Source organism: Macrotis lagotis, chromosome 1 (genome assembly GCF_037893015.1).
Source record: "Macrotis lagotis isolate mMagLag1 chromosome 1, bilby.v1.9.chrom.fasta, whole genome shotgun sequence".
Taxonomy (NCBI): domain Eukaryota; kingdom Metazoa; phylum Chordata; class Mammalia; order Peramelemorphia; family Peramelidae; genus Macrotis; species Macrotis lagotis.
This window is the reverse complement of record NC_133658.1, coordinates 318,520,127-318,537,452: the sequence shown is the minus strand read 5'-3', so window position 1 is coordinate 318,537,452 and position 17,326 is coordinate 318,520,127. Positions and strand designations below refer to the sequence as shown.

Here is a 17,326-nt window from a genome sequence, read left to right as displayed (position 1 = left end):
ACACTTAATGATTACCTAGCTGTGTGGCCTTGGGCAAGCCCCTTAACCCCATTTACCTTGCAAAAACCTAAAAAAAAAAGATATGAAATGATGCCTAGTAAAGAGAGAGCAGAAACAGAAAAATAATATAATGACTACAACACAATTTATAAATGGAAGGACTTAAGAAGTCTAACTAATGTGAGGCTCAACCATTACTCTAGAGAACCAATAATGAAAAATACTAAATTCATCACCTGAAAGAAGTGGGGGAGAGTGGTTTGATATGGAAAATGAGACATCCATTTTTGGAAATATTCATTATGTGAATTTTTTTAATTATACTTTTTGTTACAAAGATTTTTGTTTCTTTAATTGGATTGGAAGGGAGAGACTAGCAATAATGATGCCCCCCCCAAAAAGAAAAAGAATCATTGAAGCAGATTTTTTCTTTAATGTACAGAAAGATATTTAAAAGGAAACTCAAAACAAGCAGGACAGCATTGAAACTAAAGTATTGATTCAGTGTCCTGATCACAAGTTCCAAACTTTTATCAAAGAACATCATTCTATGTAGACATGTTATCTACTTCAGATAATATAGACAATGAATTAAATGAAAATGAATTAAAATTAAATGAATTAAATTTAATGAATTAAAAAGAAAATGTATATGTAAAGGTAAAATTAACAGCAATTGCTGAGTAAATCATTCTGGAACTCAAAATAGTATATCATTACTTCGCAACAGAATAAAATAATATTTAAAAAATAAAATTTATAAGTTCTTTTAAAAAATATTTGAATGTTAACTACAACACATTTCATAATTTGAGGATTATTAGGAAAAAACTAAACTGTATTTGGCTTTAAGGCTGAGGACAAACTTAATACAAAGAAGAATAATACATGAAGCATTGACTAGACCTTTTATTTCACTTTTGTGAATATGGAGCCTTTGAATCTATTTGACAACCTTTCATTGGTTCTAGCCAAAAGTTAAATTAAATTGTTGTGGCCCATGATCATGATAAGGTACTTTAATGTCCCTGAAATGGGTTCATTCTTACACAGCATCCTTAACAAAATTTTAATAGCAATACAATGGGCATTCAGAAGAACAAAAATGATCTTCAGTTTGCTTTGGTTTGACTTTTCTGGGAATAGAGAAATGGTGACACCTGACAGCTTTTTTTTTCCTTTCTATAATTTGGTTCTCGTGAGATTCAGAAAGATATGGGTTCACATTCTGCCTCTAGCTGTGCAACTGTGAGCAGGAAGCTAGATTTAACTGAATTTCAGCCTCAGAATCAAACCTTAAGTAACAGGTCTCATTTTGCTCTGGGAGGAGGGAATCATCATTGACATACTGACATAAACTTGTCAGCTAGCTAATAGTAATCAAAATTATGGCATAATTTAGATTTTTTTTTCCTTAGAAGGAAATACATAAAGGTATCTAAAAGGTAAAAACTGAAGAAAAACATCAATTCACTGCCACTGGTTCTAGTTTCTTAAGTTTGTGAAGTTGCAAATACCCATTTTTCATCAGAACAAAATTGCTATTTCTGCAGAAATGATTTTAAACAAGCAGCAAACTATAAATGGCTCTTAAATCCTAAGAAGTTCTCTGGATATATATGTTTATATTTTGGCTGAATAGTCACATGAATAGTATAAAAATGATGGCTGTGGAACACTAGTCTATGAAATTTACTGTCTTTTCCCATAATTTCTTCAGTCTTTTTGTTGATTGATAGATTCTTTTCTAAAAATTCTTTGTCTTCATGGTATAATTCATCTCCTGAAAGGTATTAAAAATTTTTTATATCACAAAGCATTTCAATCTGCCAAAAAAGTTTAAGTTTTTACTCATAAGAATGAATATAAGTAGAACTGAAGGAAATTTTTTTAGATTGACAATTCAAATTAAAAGAAAATTCCAAATTATATTAGGTACAGATTCTACAAATTTGGGGGTGGAATTTTAAAACTTCTTCCATGATTTTCTCAACATTTCTTACCATCAAGTTCCCAATTAATTACCTTTTTATTAGAACAGGATGTATGATTTCATCAGTATAATGAACTCCCAGTAAAGAACTGCCTCTCCCATGAAGAACCACATACCTTCTCTGTAATTTAGTCTTAGAGATGTGCTTGTAGCACAAACAGATTAAATGAGTAGTCCAGAGCAAGAGAGTCAGATCTTGTCAGAGGTGAGCTCAGTCTAGGTCTTTCTGATTCAGAGTCCAATTCTCTAGCTACTATACCATCCTTCCTCTCTTAAGGTAGTTAATATCTAAATATTTTTCATGTCCACAGGACATGTTAGGTTTGGTAATTTGTACATTCATTCATTCATTCAATCAGCAAAAATGAGAGAACCCATTATTTCCAAGGTCTTATGCTAAGACGACACAAAGATCTTGCATGATCTAATCTGAATGTGATTTCAGAAGACAAATTTTAATGTATATTTCCCAAATCTTGCAAAGAGGGTTAAAGCTGAAGAATGAGATACACATTTACAGACCAAGGAATTATGCTGAATTGTTTTGCTTGATTATTCTTGTTGATTATACGGCAGAGTTTCTAATGGAGAGAGAAGAGTTGGTGGGTATTGATAGTGATGCTGGGGGGGAAAGTAAACAGCTTTTAAAACTGTTTAAAAAGGAAAGAACAATGTCAAAAAGGGCCATAGACAAGCAAGGTTTTGTTACTTCTCATAATGGGGAACTGGTCAATAAGTCCAATCCTTCTTTGCATGTCCATTGTACCCATTTGGGTTTTTGAGCATGTGAAGGCTTTCAATATAACTGGTTCCAGTGTACTATTATAAAGATAGGGACTTTTGATTGACTGCTGAACCAGAACTGGGATGTAATCAAAGACAAAATGGGGATAGGGTGTTGTAGCTGTACATGATGGAGAAAGCAAAGACCAATAAATGTTCGGTGGAGACAGAAATCTCAGACTTTTATCCTTCTACCAGGACAACTGCACATGGTCATGCTGTTGCTTCTATCTCCATTAACTATTCTGCCCTTTGCAGCTAAACTCCTTCAAAAAAGGCTGTCTAAAATAAGGGCCTCCACTTTCTTTCTTTTCAGTCTCTCTTTTTAAAAGGTTTTTGCAAGGCAATGGAGTTAAGTGACTTGTCCAAGGTCATACAGATAGGTAACTATTAAATATTTGAGGCTGGATTTGACCTCAGATCCTCCTGACTCCAGGGCCAGTGCTCTATTCACTGCGCCACCTAGCTGCCTCCTTCAGTCTTTTCTTAATCCCTCATAATCTGACTGCCAACTGTTCCATTTCACTAAAACTGCTCTCTCTAAAGTTACCAATAAACTCTTAGTTGCCAAATCCAATGGTCTTTTCTCAATTCTCCTGTATGCTCTCTTCCTTGAGACTCCCTTCTTTCTAAGTTTTCAGGTTCTCCTGGTTCTCTTTTAACCCCTTTGAATGTTCTTTTTCTGTCTCCTTTGGTGTATCCTCCTCCAGATCAAGACCTCTAACTGTAGGTGAGCCCTTTTCTTTTCTTTTTTTTTTAAGGTTTTTGCAAGGCAGTGGGGTTAAGTGGCTTGCCCAAGGCCACATGGCTAGGTAATTATTAAGTGTTTGAGACTGGATTTGAACCCAGGTACTCCTGACTCCAGGGGTGGTGCTTTATCCACTACACCACCTAGCCACCCCTAGCAGCTTTGGTTTTAATGACCCTCTCTATGATGATTCTCAAATCTAACTTTCTTCCCCCAATCTCTCTGCTGACCTCCAATCTCACATTTCCAGCTGCTTCCAGATATCTTGTTGGATGTGGAGTGGACATCTTAAATTCAACATGTCCAGAACAGAACCTATTATCTTTAACCCCCCACACACACACACCCCTTTTCTATTACTATAAAAGGCAATTCCATCCTCCTAGTCCCTGAGGCTCACAACATAGGAGTCATCTGGGATTTCTCATTTTCTCTAATCCCCAATATCCAAGCTGATGCCAAGGCCTGCCAATTTCACCTTTCTAATGCCTCTCAAATAGTTCCCCTTTTTCCCTCTGACAGTACCACCACTCTAGTGCAGGCCTCCATCACCTCATGCCTGGGTTAGCCTGCTGGGGTTCTCCTGCCTTAAGTCTCACCCCACTCCAATCTAGCCTCCATTTAGCCACTAATGTCGTTTTCTTAAAATGTAGGCTTGATCATATCATAAACACTCCCATCCACCCTTTCAATAAAATCCAGTAGTTTCCAACTGCCTCAGGGAACAAATACAAAATGCTCCATTTGGCATTCATTATCAATCCCCCTCCTACCTCACCAATCTTCTTATATCTTATTTCCCAATACATCCTCTTTGATCTAATCACTCTGATCTCCTGTTGGTTTCTTGCATAAGATATTAGCTCTGTTGACTTTGGGCATTTTCTCTGGTTGACCTTTTTTTTTTGCAAGGCAACAGGGTTAAGTGACTTGCCCAAGGCCACACAGCTAGGTAATTATTAAGTGTCTGAGGTCGATTTGAACTCAGGTACTCCTGACTCCAGGGCCGGTACTCTATCCACTGTGCCACCTAGCCACCCTGGTTGACCTTCTTAACTGAAACACTCTCCCTCTTCTACTCAGTCAACTGATCTCCCTGGTTACCTATAAATCACAACTAAAATCCACTCCTTTTAATTCTAGTGTCTTTCCTCTTTTAATTAGTCCCATTTATCCTTTTATTTTGATTTTCATGTATCTGTTTGAATATTGTCTGATTCATTACATTGTAAGGTCCTAAAGGTCTGGGACTGTCTTTTGCTCATTTTGTATTCACTGCTTAATAAATGCTAACTGAATGAATGAGTATCTATTCTTCTTGTTTGTAGGTACAGTGCTAAAAATAGCAAGCAGCAGAACTAAAGTCCATACTGGGATTCGTGAAAGGTTAAGCATGTGAAAAGGGGGAGCAATTGAGGTCCTGACTAGCCCATTGGTGGTAAAAGATGAAGCTATCTTGTGGAAGTGAGGTTGGTGGGGTGATTATTTAAATGCAAGCGTGCTCAGGGGGCAGTTAAGTGGTAAAGTGAATAGGGCACTGATCCTGGAGTCAAGAGGACCTGAGTTCAGATTTGGCCTCAGATATAAAATTACTTAGCTGTGTAATCTTGCGTAAATCACTTAACTCCACTGCCTTGCAAAAATTTAAAAAAAAAATGTGAGCACCCTTCTCAGAGAATAAAGTGAGAGATGGTAGAGTATAACTATGACTATATATGGGAGAATGCTTTGTAATTTTTGTCTTACTAGAACTTTTTAGTATATGTTGTTCAATTGTTTCAGTCAAGTCCTACTCTTAGCAATTCCATTTGAGATTTTCTTTGGAAAGATATTGGAGTGGTTTGTCATTTCCTTCTCTAGTTCATTTTACAAATGAGGAAACTAAGTCAAACAGGATTAAGTGACTTAAATCTTAAATATTTTAAATTGATCAATTTACCTGGTAAGAGTTGCAGTGTGCCATCTAAGGTTATTAATGTAATTGGCAGCCATCTTTCACATCCTTCTGAAATCCGATCCATACAAAATTTGTGCAGGTCCAATAAAGAAGCAAACCTTACAAGTCTTCTCATCTCATAGAACTGAGGAGGTGCCAACCATATTTCTTCACATAAAAACTTTTTTATTGCTTCAGTTGGAGTTAACCACTGTGAAAGACAAAGATCATAGTTTCTAAAAGTCAAAGGTAGCAATTCAGATAGATTATAAAGGGACACAAGGCAAATGAATATGTTGCTTTTCTCAGTAATTGTTCATTTGGTTCATTCATTCTGTTTAAATCAGAACTTTTATTTTCCCACTCAGTCCCACCTCTTCACTGAACTTCCTTACTTCTTCCAGTCTGCCAACTATCTTCAACATTATTCTTAGTCCTTTATTCTTCCTCACCTTAACCAACAGATATTAACATTTCTACTTCAATATCTCTTAGATTTTTATTTACAAAGTCATTACCTTAGTTCAGGTTTGTATCACCCCCTCCCATCATCTTATTCTTGAACTACTGCAATGGCTTCCTAATTATTCTCCCTATTTCAAGGACTTTCCCACTTCACTGCATTCAGCTCTCAGAAAGACTTTCATTAATCAAAGATCTGACTATGCCACTACATTAAGCTATAAATTCTAATGGCTTCCCATTGCCTCTAGGATAAAATTAAAACTTCTCTTTTGGCTTTTAAAGTCCTTCACAACTTGGCCCAACCCCTTTCTAAGCTCATATGATCTTCCTATAGGTTTCTTTCTTTAAATTTTTTTCGGGGCAGCTAGGTGGCACAGTGGATAGAGCACCCAGCCCTGGAGTCAGGAGTCCCTGAGTTCAAATCTGGCTTCAGACACTTAATAATTACCTAGCTGTATGGCCTTGGGCAAGCCACTTAACCCCATTTGCCTTGCAAAAAAAAAACCCTAAAAAAATTGTTTTTCATCTATATGCACATGTATATTTTTAAGTTACAAAATTTCCTTCTACCCTTCCTTCCCACCCCCTCCCTTCAGCAGTGGTCGGTTAAATGATAAACATTTTTACAGATTAGTAGGGTTTTTTTTTGTTTTTTTGTTTTTAGTTTTTACAAGTCAATGGGGTTAAGTGACTTGCTGATTAGTCATTTTTGGAATGAGGAATTAGGATTAAGGGAAAGAGATACATGAGAGATAATTTTTATGAAGTGTTCCTCAGATTCTGAAGGGTTGTTTTTTTGTTTTGTTTTGTTTTGTTTTTCTTCCTCTGGATGGGGATAACATTGTCCATAGCCAGTCTAATACAGTTGTCCTAGCTCTCTGAACTGCTGAGAGGAGCTGCTTCCATCAAGATTGATCATGTCACAATGTTGTTGTTAATGTGTACATTGTTCTCTTGTTTCTGCTCCCTTTGCTCAGCATCAGATCCCGTAAGTCATTTCATGCTTCTCTACAGTCCAACCATTTATGGCTTCTTATTGAATAATATTCCATAGTATTCAAGAACCATTACTTATTTAGCCATTCCCCAATTGATGGGCATCCCCTCAATTTCCAACTCTTTGCCACTAGAAAAAGACCTGCTATGAATATTTTGGAACTTGTGGGCTTCCATGGTAATACTCTATTTTTGACTTGCAGGGAAGCAAAGATAAGGAGTGAGACCATTCCACGAACAAGGAAAAGCTAGTGAAAATGCTCAGAGGTGGGAGATGGAGTATTGTATGTGAGTGATAGCAAGGAGGCCAGTATCATTGGATCATCCTTCTCAGGCTTCTTCCAAGTCACAACTACTAGTGGTAGGTATCTCATTTCTACCTTTATACTATTTCACTTGGTGATATTATCAGCTCTCTTGGATTCAATTATCATCTCTACACTGATGATTCTCAGACTTACTTAACCAGCTCTAACCTCTACTGACTTTCAGACATCTCAAACTGAATGTTCTGTAGAAATCTTAAATTCAACATGCCCAAAGTGAACTTTATCTTGCCTGCAAAACCTCCTCCTCCTCCTCTAAGGAAGTCAGATCAGAAGGGATGGGAAATGCTCAAAAATGAAATTCTAAGAAGGCAAATATAGATGTAGACAAACAATCAATTTATATTTTAAAAAGAAATGTGGGGGGGCAGCTAGGTGACAGACAGTGCATAGAGCAGCGACCCTGGAGTCAGGAGGACCTGAGTTCAAATCCAGTAGTGTGATCCTGAGTATCTAACCCCTCATTAACATGAAGGAACTGATCACTGAGGTAGAAATAATGGGATCCTTAAGGAAGAGTTGGAGAACATCACTAAAAACCAATTAGATGATTTCGATTATATTAAATTAAAAGGCTTTTGCACAGATAAAACCAATGTAATCAAGATCAAAAGAAAAGTAGTAAATTGGGAAGCAATCTTTACAACTAATGATTCTGACAAAGGACTCATTTCTAAAATATACAGAGAACTGAGTCATATTTTTAAAACAAAAAGCCATTCCCCAATTGACAAATGGTCAAAGGATATGCAAAGGCAATTTACAGATGAGGAGATCAAAGTAATCCATAGCCATATGAAAAAATGCTCTAAATCATTAATTATTAGAGAAATGCAAATTAAAGCTTCTCTGAGGTACCACCTCACACCTCTCAGATTGGCCAGTATGACCAGGAAGGATAATGATCATTGTTGGAAGGGATGTGGGAAATCTGGGACACTACTGCACTGTTGGTGGAGCTGTGAACTCATCCAACCCTTCTGGAGAGATATCTGGAACTATGCCCAAAGGGCAACAAAAATGTGCATACCTTTTGACCCAGCAATACCACTACTGGGTCTATACCCTGAAGAGATGAGGAAAAAGGGTGAAAACATTACTTGTACAAAAATATTTATAGCAGCCCTGTTTGTGGTGGCAAAGAATTGGAAATCCAGTAAATGTCCTTCAATTGGGGAATGGCTTAGCAAACTGTGGTATATGTATGTCATGGAACACTATTGTTCTATTAGAAACCAGGAGGGACAGGATTTCAGGGAAACCTGGAGGGATTTGCATGAACTGATGCTGAGTGAGATGAGCAGAACCAGAAAAACACTCTACACCCTAACAGCAACATGGGAGTGATGTTCAACCTTGAAGGACTTGCTCATTCCATCAGTGTAACAATTGGGAACAATTTTGGGCTGTCTGCTAAGGAGAGTACCATCTGTATCCAGATAAGGAGCTGTGGAGTTTGAACAAAGTGTAAGGACTATTCCCTTTAATTTGGAAAAAAAAAACACCAGATATCTTATTGTCTAATTTGGTTACCTCTGAGAATTCTGTTCTCTTTAAGGATATGATTTCTCTCTCATCTCACCCAATTTGGATCAAGGTACAACATGGAAACAAAGTAAAGACTGATGGAGTGCTATCTGTGGGGTGGGGGGGGGAGGGAAGCAAGATTGGGAGAAAATTGTAAAACTCAAATAATATCTTTAATAAAAAATTTAAAAAAATATAGAAAAATGGCAAAAAAAAAATGGGATCCCGAGGGGAAAATAACCACTTCATATGGACTATATGATAGAGAAAAGTAAAAGTAAATATAAACTGACTTGGACTCTGGATTTTGGGAGAGCAGATTTCAGAATATTCATATCACTCAAGATGGAGTAGTCAGTTTCCCTTCAGGTTCCCATCATTTCCACATCAGTGATCAGTTCCTTCATATTAATGAAAGTTAGATACAGAATTATTTTCCCTTGTTGATCCCTATACCTATTGAAGGATGAAATTATCATTAAGGGAATGTAATAAGTCATTAGCTGCTCTGCTGAGAGCTCTAGCATATATGTGGAGGGGGAAGTTTTACAGGGAAAATAAGCACTGAATAACACCAGGAAAAAAAATGAACATTTCTATTTTAACAGACAGGAAAAGTCTATTGTTGATATTATAGTCATCTTTGCATCATTTTATGTGCCATTCCAAAATGAAGATAAAAATTAGTATAAAGTTAATAGAACCCTAAAGATAAAATCATGAGGCATATATAAATGAAACAAATAAATTCTGACCTAATAGTAGAAAAGTGGAATAAAGTAGAATAGTAGAAATTATATCAATATCAAACAAATGCCATAGCAAGAAGAGTTAAAGAGCTTAAAAAGAATTTTAATTGCAAAACAAATGATTTATTTGTTAAGCAATGAGAGACTGCAGAGAAGGGAAATTCCTGTTTGGAATATAAATCCATTTGTAAAATCTTTCCAAGAAATAATAAGGGAAGATTATGAGTACTGTCTCATAAAGAAGAAATAGAGGATAAAACAATTTTATTTCATTTGAATAAAACAATTTTAAAGGAAGCCTGGTGAGCCACTCAACTAAGCAAAGCCATAAGTAGATGTAAAGATGAAAATTAAGGGGAGACAACAAATTAGAAAAATGGAAAAGTTCTACAAAGATTTATATTAAACTGTTTCACCTTAAAGGATTAAGTATATCTGTCTACCCTTGGATTCCATCATCCCACTCCTGGGTATTGCTTATGGAAGCCGCAGAAATGGAAGTAAAGAGAAGTGATGGGAAAAATCAACTTTGATAGATCAAGTGAATTAAAAAGATCTATGTTGGGGGCAGCTAGGTGGCGAAGTGGGGCAGCTAGGTGGGGAAGTTGGGGCAGCTAGGTGGCAAAGTGGATAAAGCACTGGCCCTGGAGTCAAGAGTACCTGGGTTCAAATCTGGTCTCAAACACGTGATGATTACCCAGCTGTGTGGCCTTGGGCAAGCCACTTAACCCCATTGCCTTGCAAAAACCTAAAAAAAAAAAATCTATGTTGGAGGCAACAGTTTTGATATGTTGAGTTTAAGATGCCTACAAAACATCCTAACTGAGATGTTCAACAAAGAGATGGTCATAATGTAAATAAATCACTAAGCAATTTAAATCACTTAAAACCACAAAATCATAGGCTTCTCATCTATATTTTGTAGGCAAGAATCAATAATCACTGAATGGTCCCCTTGTTATTTCTGTTAAAAACTATTAAATACCTATTAAAATCTCTTTCCTACGACTAATGCCTTCATTATCACCCACCTGGGGTGGGTATTGTGGTAACTGCTATTGTGATAATAGCATTCCTATGGATCCCTGTCAATCTATACTTCATAAGATCATTAGAATTAGCTTTGTGCATGGATCTAGCAGTGTCATTGCTTTATTTAAAAATCTTTATTTTATAGGCAATAAAAAGTCACTAAAGTTTGAATTCCTTTACTGGGCATTGAAGGCATTACTATCTCATTCCAGCCTTGTCTCATTCCCCTTCATGTGCTCTCTACCCCTTGTGAAACTAAGCCAATCTGTTTTTTGCCTTGTATTATATAGTTATTCAATCATTTTCAGATGGGTTTGGTTCTTTTGTTGGAAGATAGTGGAGTGAGTTACTATTTCTTTCTCTAGGCTTAGGTGCTATATCCACTGCCACCAACCTACCCCATCTTTGTATTATACTTAACTGCAAATGAGTTAAGAGCACTTCAGTAGAAAATAAATCCTCAAGGGCAAAGATTTTGCTTGTTATTTGAATTACAGTGTGTACATTCGGAATTAAAACTGAAAAGATCTTAAAAATTCCTTAAACTTTAAAGAAGCTGAAATATTAAAGAAATTGAGTTCTGTGACAAGAAATGGATATGAGATAACTCATGTGTTGAAGGTTAAAATGGCCTTTCCCTGAAAGGACCGGCAATTTTATTGAAATATCAGATGAGGGAAATTCTTATTAGTTAAGTCCCCTCTCTACTTGGTTTTACAATTGTCTGAAAAGAGTGATTCAATTGAACTCACTTCATAAATGTTTATTTATGAAGCATCCTAGCACTATGAGTTTGACTCTATGTGCTAAGTTCTGAAAAGTTAAGTGGAGAAGCATGCAGCCGCATGAAAGGGTTGGAACCCACAGCTTCCTGATTCTGATGCTAGTTCTCTATCCATATACCAAGCCATAGAGGGAGCCCTTACAACCATTCTTTTTTAGTTTTTGCAAGGCAATGGGGTTAAGTGGCTTGCCCAAGGCCACACAGCTAGGTAATTATTAAGTGTCTGAGGCTGGATTTGAACTCAGGTACTCCTGACTCCAATGCCAGTGTTCAATCTGCTGCACCACCTAGCCACCCCCTTTATAACCATTCTTATTCCCAATTTTATTATGAAGCAGGCATTTAGAGAATGTTGGCTTGGTTGTCAGTGTTTATACAACTAGATGTCAAGAATTATGATCTAAAATGGTCAAAGGATGCAAATAGACAGTTTTCAGATTAAGAAATTAATGCTACCTAAAGTCAGATTAAAAAAAATGCTCCAAATCATTATTGACTAAAGAAATGCAAATTAAAATAACCATGAGGTACTTACCTCATAGCTATCAAGAGTGGCTAAGATGACAAAAAAAGGAAAATGTTCAATGTTGGAGAAGATGTGGGAAAACTGAGACACTAAGGCATTGTTGGTGGAGTTGTGAACTGATCCAACCATTCTGGAGAACAATTTGGAATCATGTCTAAAAGGAAGTAATGCTGTGCATATGCTTGGATCCAGCAAGATCTCAACTAGGTCTGTTTTACAAAGAGATCATAAATGGGAAAGACTCACAAGAATATTTACAGCTGCTCTTTTGGTAGGGGCAGAAATAGAGGGGAAAGACTGAACAGGTTATGGTATATGAATGTTTTGGAGTATTAATGTTCTATGTAAGAAATCAGGAGTGGCTGGACTTCAGAAAAACCTGGAAAGATTTGCATGGACTGATGCTGAGTGAAGGGAGCAGAACTGAGAGAACATTAACAGTATTAACAGCAACATTGTATGCTGATCAATTATGGACAGACAAAACTCCTCTCAAGGACAACCCTGAGAGACCTGCTACAGTCAATGACCTCTACCTTCAGAGGAAAAACTATAGAATCTGAATGCAGATCAAGCATATTATGTTCACTTTTAAAACTTCTTTTATATTTTTCCTTTGTTTTTCATGGTTTTTTCCCCCTCCTTCATTCTAATTCCTTTTTCACAACATGACTGATATGAAAATATGTTAAACTGGATTGTACATGTACAACTTTTTTTTTGTTTTTTTTTTCTTTTGCAATGCAGTGGGGTTTAGTGGCTTGCCCAAGGCCACACAGCTAGGTTATTATTAAGTGTCTGAGGGCTGACTTGAACTCAGGTATCCACTGCACCGCCCCACATGTATGACTTGTACCAGGTTGTTTGCTTCAGTGGGGAGAGGGGAGAGAAGGGATAACATAAATTTGCAAATGGTTGAATATTATCTTTACATGTAATCGGACAAGAAAAATAAAATAATAATGAAAGAAAACAGAATGACGATGTAAACCCAGATCTCCTAATTGCAAACCCTGCACTCATGCCTCTAGATCACTCTGCTCTCACAGAATTTGTAATCCAAAAGAAAGAAATAACAAAAAAGGTACTAAATAATAGATATGTGCAGGAAAGAGTATTCTTTTAAGAATGAGGAAAGGAACGAGCCCCAGAGGACTGGGCCGTGGCAGGTCCACCCCGAGTGCCGGGGTCCCTGCCCCCCCCCCCCCCATTTCTCAGCAGCCCTCCCCCGGCACCTCGCAGGTGATGGCTTCCAGCAGGTCCAGGAAGGTCTGGGGCTTGCTCTGCAGGCAGCAGATGTAGAACCTCGTGTCAAAGCGCCTCCCTCCCTTCCTCACGAAGGGCGTGAGCCAGTTGCTCCACTCCTGCAGGGCCCAGATGTTGGGGGCGCAGCCCAGGTGCCGGCACAGCTGGAGGAACTGGCCAGGGTCGCGCTGGACCCGGGCCCTCCAGGCGGCCAGGTCGGCGGGCGGGCGCCTGTGCCCGCGCCAGGCGCGGGGCCTCGCAGCCGCTGGGGAGCAGGAGGAGGGACGCCCGATTCCTCAAAGGTTTCTCGGATGGCGCAGATGCGGAAAGCCACCTCGTCGGGCATGAGCCCGGGGGCGCTGGGCCAGGGCGCCAGGGGCACCTCGGGGTAGGCCTCTCTGAGCTGCCCGGGAAGCGGCAGGCCGAAGCCCGGCGGCCCGTGGTGGGGCTGGAGGACGGGCAGCCAGTCGCTCGAACAGTCGGGGCCGCCTCCAGGACGCCCCCCCGGGAAGACGTGGGCGCCGGGCAGGAAGCCGCTGCTCCGGGTGCGCTGCAGCAGCAGCACCTCGTAGTCCTCGGCCGCGGCCGGGCCCGGGGGCGCGCGCCCCACGGCCAGCAGCAGCGTGGCGGCCCGGCGCCACTGGCGCAGCGAGCCCTGCATGGCCGGGCCGGAGTGGCTAGCCCTGCGTGGCCGGGCCCGGAGTAGCCCTGCGTGGCCGGGCCCGGAGTGGCTAGCCCTGCGTGGCCGGGCCCGGAGTGGCTAGCCCTGCGTGGCCGGGCCCGGAGTGGCTAGCCCTGCGTGGCCGGGCCCGGAGTGGCTAGCCCTGCGTGGCCGGGCCCGGAGTGGCTAGCCCTGCGTGGCCGGGCCCGCACTGGCCCCGCCCGGACTGGCCCCGGGCCGGCCTTCCCGCGACTCGCTGGCGGCTGAGGGAGGGGGCGGGAGGCAGCGCCAGGCGGGGCTCCGGGGGCTCCGGGGCCCGGGGACGGCGCTGACCCCCGGCGGCCGCTCCTGGGTGCGGGACATAGATTTAATGTTCTCCCCCGGGCCTCCGGGCCTCCGGGCCGCGGCTTCCGGCCGGAAGGAGCATTCATTAGTCATTGTTTTCCTCCGACTCCCCTTTACCGAGAGGGCAAAGGCTGGTGCAAGGTCATGTGTGAAGGTCGGCCCGCAGCCGCGCGCAGGAGCCCCCTTCCCCCTTTCCACCTCCTCCTCCTCCTTTCCTCCTCCTCCTCCTCCTCCTTTCCTCCTCCTCCTCCTCCTCCTTTCCTCCTCCTCCTCCTTCTCCTTTCCACCTCCTCCTCCTTCTCCTTTCCACCTCCTCCTCCTCCTTTCCTCCTCCTCCTCCTCCTCCTCCTTTCCTCCTCCTCCTCCTCCTCCTCCTCCTCCTTTCCTCCTCCTCCTCCTTCTCCTTTCCACCTCCTCCTCCTTCTCCTTTCCACCTCCTCCTCCTCCTTTCCTCCTCCTTCTCCTTTCCACCTCCTCCTCCTCCTTTCCTCCTCCTCCTCCTCCTCCTCCTCCTCCTCTCCTTTCCACCTCCTCCTCCTCCTTTCCTCCTCCTCCTCCTTTCCACCTCCTCCTTCTCCTTTCCTCCTCCTTTCCACCTCCTCCTCCTCCTTTCCTCCTCCTCCTCTCCTCCTCCTCCTTTCCTCCTCCTTTCCACCTCCTCCTCCTTTCCCTCCTCCTCCTCCTTTCCTCCTTTCCTCCTCTTCCTCCTTTCCTCATATTTTTTAAGAGTGTGGTTCATAGGGTAACTTTGTGGAGCATTTCCTAGTGCGGTGGGAAAGCCTGGGGTTCACAAAGGTCTGAATCCTGTTTCTGCCAGCCACCTTAACCAGGCTGCTTAAGGGGTCTCCTCTAGTCTTTTGATGCATTTGGGACAACTGTCAACCAATATGAAAGTTCAGCATACCAAAAGCAAGGATAATTGAATAGATAAAACAGGATTTGTGATGTAAAATGCCAAAGTTTGTATTAAATGCAACAGGGTAGCATTAAATTTTTTTTAGTCTGAACTTTTGAGTATTTTTAAATTTGTCACTGACATTCCTTTTTCTTTTCTGCATCTCTATGTACTTAGCAAATAAAGACTTAACTTAAAAGAAAAGATTTCTTTTTCTATACAGATACAACCCAAGTTTCGAGCAATCTTTGTCATTGTCACAATCATGTCAATTCTTCCACCCTCAAATTGAACTTTTTTAAATTTATTTTTATTAAAGATATTATTTGAGTTTTACATTTTTCCCCCAATCTTGCTTCCTCCCCCCCCCACACACACAGAAAGCACTCTGTCAGTCTTTACTTTGTTTCCATGTTGTACCTTGTTCCAAATCCGGTGTGATGAGAGAGAAATCATATCCTTAAAGAGAAGTCTAAGAGGTAACAAGATCAGATAATAAGCTATCTGGTTTTTTTTTCCTAAATTAAAGGGAATAGTCCTTGCACTTTGTTCAAACTCCACAGCTCCTTATCTGGATACAGATGGCACTCTCCTTTGCAGACAGCCCAAAATTGTTCCCGATTGTTGCACTGATGGAATAAGCAAGTCCTTCAAGGTTGAACATCACCTCCATGTTGCTGTTAGGGTGTAGAGTGTTTTTCTGGTTCTGCTCATCTCACTCAGCATCAGTTCATGCAAATCCCTCCAGGTTTCCCTGAAATCCCGTCCCTCCTGGTTTCTAATAGAACAAGTGTTCCATGACATACATATACCACAGTTTGCTAAGCCATTCCCCAATTGAAGGACATTTACTGGATTTCCAATTCTTTGCCGCCACAAACAGGGCTGCTATAAATATTTTTGTACAAGTAATGTTTTTACCCTTTTTCCTCATCTCTTCAGGGTATAGACCCAGTAGTGATATTGCTGGGTCAAAGGGTATGCACATTTTTGTTGCCCTTTGGGCATAGTTCCAAATATCTCTCCAGAAGGGTTGGATGAGTTCACAGCTCCACCAACAGTGTAATAGTATCCCAGATTTCCCACATCCCTTCCAACACTGATCATTATCCTTCCTGGTCATACTGGCCAATCTGAGAGGTATGAGGTGGCACCTCAGTGAAGCTTTAATTTGCATTTCTCTAATAATTAATGATTTAGAACATTTTTTCATATGGCTATGGATTACTTTGATCTCATCTGTAAATTGCCTTTGCATATCCTTTGACCATTTGTCAATTGGGGAATGGCATTTTGTTTTAAAAATATGACTCAATTCTCTGTATATTTTAGAAATGAGTCCTTTGTCAGAATCATTAGTTGTAAAGATTGCTTCCCAATTTACTACATTTCTTTTGATCTTGGTTACATTGGTTTTATCTGTGCAAAAGCTTTTTAATTTAATGTAATCGAAATCATCTAATTGGTTTTTGGTGATGTTCTCTAACTCTTCCTTAGTCATAAACTGTTCCCCTTTCCATAGATCTGCACAGGTAGACCTAGTCCTTGATCTTCTAATTTGCTTATAGTATTGTTTTTTATGTCTATGTCCTGTAACCATTTGGATCTTATATTGGTAAAGGGTGTGAGGTGTTGGTCTAATCTAAGTTTCTTCCATACTAACTTCCACAAATTGAACTTTTTTTCCGTGACACTAGGGGCAGCTTGGTGGATAAAACACAGGCCCTGGAGTCAGCAGGACCCAAGTTCAAATTCCGGTTTGGACACTTACCTGTGTGACCTTGGGCAAGTCACTTAACCCCTTGCAAAAAAATAATAAAGACACATAAGAAATAATAAAGAAAAAAGAAAAACATCTAGTAGTAGCCATATTGAACATTGTATATAGCATTTTGTCATAATAGGACCAGTCCTCCTGCTTAAAAAGGTACATAATGATGTTTCCTTAGCAGTTCTCAGGGATTTTCCAATGTTAATTGCTGTAATTTTTTTTTAAGGACTTAAAGATAGGGGCGGCTAGATGGTGCAGTGGATAAAGCACCGCCCTGGAGTCAGGAGTACCTGAGTTCAAATCCAGTCTCAGACACATAATAATTACCTAGCTGTCTGACCTTGGGCATGTTGCTTAAACCCATTGCTTTGCAAAGAAAACAACCACAAAGAACTTAAAGATCAACAAATATGAAAATTCAGTATACAAAGAACAAAAAAAAAAATTGCATATGAAACAACTTTTTATTTACAGTTTTTAAGTGTATATTAAATTCAACGGTAATAGTAACAAAACTACCATACTTGTCTGTCACATTTTGAAC

At 40.1% G+C, this 17,326-nt stretch overlaps 1 protein-coding gene across 1 annotated transcript; it reads right to left on the bottom strand.

Moving 5' to 3' along the window:
* Positions 1-296: 296 nt before the first annotated feature.
* On the bottom strand, positions 297-13,833 carry NUDT19 (nudix hydrolase 19). The gene is given in 5 exon segments (XM_074211476.1): positions 297-1,783; positions 5,464-5,671; positions 13,101-13,337; positions 13,339-13,392; positions 13,394-13,833. Coding segments are annotated over 5 exon segments (1,083 nt in total). The 5' UTR covers positions 13,772-13,833; the 3' UTR covers positions 297-1,577.
* Between the last annotated feature and the right edge of the window lie 3,493 nt (positions 13,834-17,326).